This window comes from Gavialis gangeticus, unplaced genomic scaffold, assembly GCF_001723915.1.
Source record: "Gavialis gangeticus isolate Ggan-Ray unplaced genomic scaffold, GavGan_comp1, whole genome shotgun sequence".
Lineage (NCBI taxonomy): Eukaryota > Metazoa > Chordata > Crocodylia > Gavialidae > Gavialis > Gavialis gangeticus.
This window is the reverse complement of record NW_017729007.1, coordinates 1,192,958-1,199,617: the sequence shown is the minus strand read 5'-3', so window position 1 is coordinate 1,199,617 and position 6,660 is coordinate 1,192,958. Positions and strand designations below refer to the sequence as shown.

Genomic DNA, 6,660 nt, shown 5'->3' with positions numbered 1-6,660 from the left:
CCATTTTGAAACTGATTTATGTGCACTGAACATCTGTTCTCTTGCAGGTTTAAACCAGTTTCTGATCACTTAAACCAGTTTATGTGTAACTTCTCTCCCTAGCCAATGTGAGCTTAAGGTTCAAAAAGAGATACTATATTCTATGTTGATCCACCACATCTCTGGCAATGTTTTATCAGACTTGGAATTCAAAATCAACCTTCAGCAACTTCCCAAGGGACTGCCAAGCTGGCAAGTCAAGATGATCTTTACAGAAAGCTGACTAAAATGGCCCTGGACCTTCTTGAGGAAATTCTTGAGTTGTTGCTTATGATAGGTGTTTCCTAATGAAGGTGGCTCCACTTTATTAGCAACCAGATGTTTTCCTTTAACATGTACAGTGCACTTGGCCACCTAAATTATTCATTTGATTACTAATTGCTCAGACTCAGTGATTTATTTTTCATCTCTTTTATTGCAGGCATGAATACAGGAACAGGTAAATAGCTGAGCTGTAAAAGTCTCTCTCAAGGCATGTTTCAACTAAAATGCCATTGTACTTTCTTGTTCTCTTTTTCTTGACATAGGTTTCTGCTCAACTGTATTAAGCTGAATCAGCAACCTTAATTTAAGCTGTCACCCACCAAGCCATAATGGCAGCGGCCAAAGAAGCTTCCTTTACATCTCTTCTCACATTATCTGAAGATTCCTTTACAGCACTTAACTTTACAAAACACAGTTGTAGGGCTGATCTTGCATGCAATCAACAGATCAGTCTCAGTATATTTATTGCAAACTCCTTGAACATATGACATCAAAAAATGAAATAACAATATTCCATTGTATAGTTACAAAGATGTGGTTTGTGGAACCAGTGGACCAGAAAATCAATCCAGGAAAAAAATGAATGTTTTCCAGAAACAGTTAAATAAAATGTGATTTGCCTCCATTAAAATGCTTTGCTGGATTGCTTGCTTTGTTTCAAGTGGCTGCATTGGCAAACTGTTGCAGGAGGAACCTAAAAACCTGAATGGAATATTTTAAGAAAGGCTTGATTTTCAAGGATGTAAATGTGTTCATAATGTTGAAGTCTCTGCACACTGTACAATCTGATACGGACTTGAGACCTTGAACAACCTCTCTAAAGAAAACTTCGTGTTTGAAACAAATGGCAAGTAGGCAAATACTTAACCACACAGAAAAGTATGCAGCTGTTTGGCTTCCACAAGAGATTGCAATAGGAGAAAATACTCTTTGCATAGGTATTTAAAAGATCAATCCAAATTCTGATGGAATCATTCAGACATGGAAACATTGTGTGTTGCCCCCTAAAGAAGGAAAACACAAAAGAAGTCAAAGCTTTCAGGATCTGTCAGCAGTCAAAGCTAAATTTGTAAGTCTGTCCCTAAAGCCAGGTCTGCACCTGAGAGGTTTTGCTGGTATAGCTATATTGGCATGCTGTACCAGCCATGCACTCCTATAATGGCATAAAACTACACTTTTGCCAGCGGAGTTAATTCTAACCCCTTAAGCAAAATCAGCCATACTGGCAAAATAAATGTGGTTTGCCAGTATAACTGCACTGCCACTAGGCAGTAGGCACTTGGCACGGCTCCATCGATCACAAGTCAGACCTCTACCGTGTGACTGACACGGCTGTGCAGACACAAGTTTGTAACATAGACCTATTCTTAGAAACTGAGAAAACTGAACTTAAAACAACTATCAGCTACTTCTCTCTGTTGCCACCAGAGATGCTGAAAAGGTGCTATGTTAGCTTACATGGTAACTTAGCCCACATTGAGCTTTGTGCTATGGTGGCTAGACTGCTATTGGTACATGAGCTAGCTAGTTTAAAGCTAACTTGGATATGTCTACTCTACACCGCAAATCACAGTGTAAATACTGTATACTAAGGCAATGCATACTGTAATGCATCATAACCTGGTGCAGCTAGAGTTTAGGGGAAACCTAAGTTTTGACTTGACCAACTAGCACACCTTGGAGCTCATGCTTCCTTGCTTCCTGGTGAATTTTAGCTAACTTGTTTACCATGACCATCTCTCAATGCAGCCAAGGTAAAGATGTGCATTCAAAGGTTTTTCAGAAGGGAGCGGAATTGGTTAGTGTAGTTAAAGGAAGGATGCACAAATCAAGAGTAACATGATGAAACAGCACAAACAGAAATTTAGTTTAGAATTAAGATAAATGTTCTTACTTGAGATGTTGGACAACAGAGTAGTCTCTGCAGGGAAATGGTGGAAGCCCCATGGCTTGAGACAGTGAAAATTAGACTAGAGAAAACACTTGGGGATATATTGAGGGAAGGTCCTGCAGTGATTAGGACTAAATGACCCACTAAGTTTGTTACTGATTTTTAGGACTCTAAGGTGCCTACATCCTTTCTCAGCTATTTTCAAAAATGCCTTGTTAGTGCAGGTGTACAACTTTACCAGGGTGTCTTAGTGCAGCTCTTCAGTTATGAAAATTTCAGCTTGCCAATCTATGTGTACTAGGAGTATGATGATATATTTCAAAATATACGTCCCTTATTTATGTATCAGAAAAACCAAGTCTGGTACTCATCCTCTTTGAATGCTTTGGCCTCTACAAAGACACTGCATCTAATCAGGAATAGTTTGCCCCCAAACTTAAAGCAGATTCCAGGTTTGCACTCTAGCACTTTTGTACGAGTTCACAGCAATAGGCACAGCAGAAAAAGCAGGGGATTGCTGAATTGTCTGATCAGATACTTTCTTCCTGATCATGATTTTGTGAAATGGCCACACACAACTGGTACATGCCTGAGACAGGCCAGAACCAGTTAATAAGCAGCCATGCAAATTAGTTAACACCACTCTTGGAGTAATTTTGCTTCCAGGTCACTCAGAACATTGGCTCCTATTGGATTTTCTTCTTCTTTATCTTTAGGTGGCTCTCTTTTTATTAACAATCAGGCAAAAATGATTATGCACAATGTCTCCAGGCTGCAGCTCCCCTTCCTTCACGATCCCTCTGAAGGAGGTAAGGAAAAGACTAATGGGAAAAGAAAGGGGGTCCTTTTATAGCTGCAGCCTCTTTTGCCTTGGTGATTCTGTACAGGACATTAAGGCTCCCAATAAATTTTTAATAGCCTCGGATTGATGGAAAGATATACCTAAAATAAATATGCACTACCAAATCTCTTGCTATCATAGTTATAAGTCAGCTCTACAATGTTCCAGTTGCATTTTGGTAACATAGCAAAGTATGTTGAATGCCCTCAAATACACAAACCAGATTCTGGGCATTTATTTGGTTTCTTGGGTCTAATTCCACGTGTGGAGCTATTTTCTTACACTACATACCACAGGTTGTATACTTATGCCACTTAGGTTATAGCAATAGAAACTGTTAAAATTATTAAATTTTTAACTAAGCCTTATGCTCATTTCCTGCCCTGGCAAATATAAGACTGCCAGGTAATTTTCTCTCTCCAGATTGCACTCAAGAGTACTAAAATGCACTTGATTTTTCATATTAAAAATGACCATACCTAACTCTGAAGGAAACTGAATGTTACAATATTCACTTTGAAGCTAACAGGCTGGTTAAGCTGAGATAAATTTATGGTCATCAATATCAAATTAAGGACATCATGATTTTAACAAGACTAAAAACAAGAGAATCATACTGTACAGAGTAACAAAAAATATATTAGATCTTGGGCCATATAAAAAACACTAAAATGTCCATTCAAAATTGTACGCTTAAGTGGATGGTTAGCTGTTGTGAGCTTTTTAAAGAATGCTGCACTACAAAAAAAAAAAAAAGAGAAAAAGGAGGCCATTTTTAATAGGAAATTTAATCTGTGCTCTTATTTTGTGAAAATTAAAAGATTATTGTTTTGATCTTTTAAGGCTGCTATCCTGCAGCCACTTATATACCTGCTTAACTTTATGCATAGGAACAATCCCATTACTTGCAATGGAACCACTCACATGCTCAAAGCAACCAAAATTGTGGAACCGCTGCAAAGTTTTGCTGGAATAACTGTTGGCAAGGTGTGTGAAAAAAATCACACATCTCGTCACCATAGTTATACTGGCCAACCCTCTCCCCCCCAGATGTAGACATTGCTCTGTCACAAAAGGGTGCTTCGTTGACTTAATTTTAATGGTTCAGAGTGGTGGTGTGGCTACGACAGCACAGAACTCTTTCTGTCAGTATATTCTGCCCTGCACCTAGGGGGCCTCTACCAACGTACCTGTGCCCGTATAGTTATATCAGCAGAGGCTCTTCTAGTTTAGCTCTGCCTGAATTATGTAGGCAAGTGTTTGTAGAATAAGGGCCCAAGTAAAAACTTGTCATTAAAAAATTGTATAAGAGTGTTAATAGCAAATAATTTTGAATCACTGAAGATTTTCTTGCCTAAGAATACAATAAAAGTATTTCACCATCAATTTAGGATGACTAATTAAAGGGAGGACTGGTGTGTGTGTGTGTGTGTGTGTGCGCGCGCACGCACACACAGATATGTATCTATTTTCCCCTTACTTTTATATATACCTCAACAGAGGGTACAATTAGGAATTCAATAAGACAGCCACTTGTTTTCCAGTGGAGACTAACAGTCCAGGGGTTAGGATGTAATAATAATTTTTCCATTTTAAAAACGATTCTTTAACAAACAGCAGTAGCTTGGTGCAATTTTCAGTTATACAAAACAGCATATTTTCTATGGTACTATCAAAATATTCTGCATAACATTAATCTCTGTGCAGTTATTAACATATATATAGAACAGTGTTTCCCAATAGAAATCAGTATGTTCCTTGCTGATCCTTTGTGCCCTAGATTTACCAAAACCAAACCTAAAATTCATTTTATAATAGTATAAAATCTCAAGAGAGATAAAGGGTTGAAAGTTTATTTCTGAGCAGCAAATGAACAAAGAAACTCCTCCCAGTTAAAGTCAAGCAAGACTTAATTTTAACCAACTGTGGTGAATCCAGGCAAGTCAGGAACATAACACATTTTTGTGATGCATTATGTTGCGTACACAGAAGCAGAGGAATGTAAACAGACAGAAGGCACGTGAAAGGCCCCAATCCATTCTCCACATGAAGGAAGTCAGAATTTCATAATTCGGTCATCAGGAGTCGTTTCATCATCTTCTCTCTCTCAAGTTCACGCCTCAGAGTTTCAGCACTGTGTGATTAATGCACAAACAGCTAATTATGGGGACAACAACATGATGCATCTTTCAATTAAAATATCATTAACATTTTGAAAAGAACAATGGAGGAGAAAAGGTTCAATTTGATTCAATAAAAGTCCAGAAAATGGATGGCTAAATCGCAAGTAAAATTCATTTGACATTTTGAAGAGCAAACCAAAGCAAGAAAATGATAATGATAAAAAATGTAATAAAACATTCCCTTTCTTTTCCCATTAATTGCCAAAGAAACAGAATTAGGAGCTCAGTTTTTTGGTAACTGAGGTAAAAGATATCATAAATGACTTTAAGTGCAGTCTTCCTTCAGCATCTTGATTCTCTAGTTCTCAGCTTTTCCGCTAGTTGGCACTGGAGGAAGTTTCTTTTCTCTGTGTTTGCTACCTGACTATATAGGGGTGTGTGAAGCGGGCCCTATTCAATTCAGATTCAGCCTGAATCAGGGACAGCAATTCAATTTGGTGGTTTGGATCACTGTCCTGATTTGATTCGGCTGGATCTGCATCTGAAGATTTGATGCTGATTTGGACAGAAACACAGCTTTCATAGATTTCATAGACATTAGGGCTGGAAGGGACCTCGGAAGATCATCGAGTCCAGCCCCCCGCCCAAAGGACAGGAAGTCAGCTGGGGTCATTGTATCCCAGCAAGATAAGCATCCAATTTGCTCTTGAAGGTGGTCAAAGTAGGTGCTTGAACCACCTCCGATGGCAGGCTGTTCCAGACCTTGGGGGCTCGGACAGTAAAGAAATTCTTGCTTATGTCCAGCCTGAAATGGTCTCGCAGTAGTTTATGACCATTTGACCTCGTCATCCCTTGGGGCGCTCTGGTGAACAAATGTTCCCCCAGATCCTGGTGGTCACCCCTGATAAACTTACAGGTGGCCATCAGGTCACCCCTGAGCCTGCTCTTTTCTAAGCTAAAGAGCCCCATGGCTTTCAGCCTGTCGTTGTACGTCTGTTTTCCTGACCTCTGATCATGTGCGTGGCTCTTCTCTGGACTCTCTCAAGCTTCTCCACATCCTTTTTGAATTGTGGAGCCCAAAACTGGACGCAGTACTCCAGCTGCGGCGTCACCAAGGCCGAGTACAACGGGAGAATGACATCCCGGGATTTGCTTGAGAAGCATCTATGGATGCAAGCCAGTGTTTTGGTCGCTTTAGCCAGTGTTTTTGTCACCTTAGCCAGCTTTAAAAGTTTTTTCTACATACCTCGAGGAATTGTTACCTCTCAGCTCCGTGTTTCTGGGGAACCCTGGCACAGGAGGCAGCCTGTCTGATTCGCAAAGAATTCCACCCCCACCCCCTCCCCCAAACAAAACTGATTAAGATGCAGTGGGAGACGCACCTAAAACCCTCCAGATAAGGGTGACCATTCATTTACATGGGAGATGGAGAACAGAAAGCCCAAAGCAGAGACCACAGTAAATTCTGGGATCAGAGAAGCAGGGGAGCACTGCATGATGGG

The 6,660-nt window shown here is 39.9% G+C and overlaps 1 protein-coding gene across 2 annotated transcripts in view; it reads right to left on the bottom strand.

Moving 5' to 3' along the window:
• Positions 1-4,027: 4,027 nt before the first annotated feature.
• The window catches only part of EPB41L4B (erythrocyte membrane protein band 4.1 like 4B), a 236,630-nt gene continuing 233,997 nt past the window's right edge, over positions 4,028-6,660 (bottom strand). For both annotated transcript variants that reach the window (XM_019509253.1, XM_019509255.1), the window contains one exon: positions 4,028-5,169. In XM_019509253.1, coding sequence (XP_019364798.1) covers positions 5,100-5,169 — 70 coding nt within the window. In that variant the 3' untranslated portion in view covers positions 4,028-5,099. The remainder of the gene's footprint in view (positions 5,170-6,660) is intronic.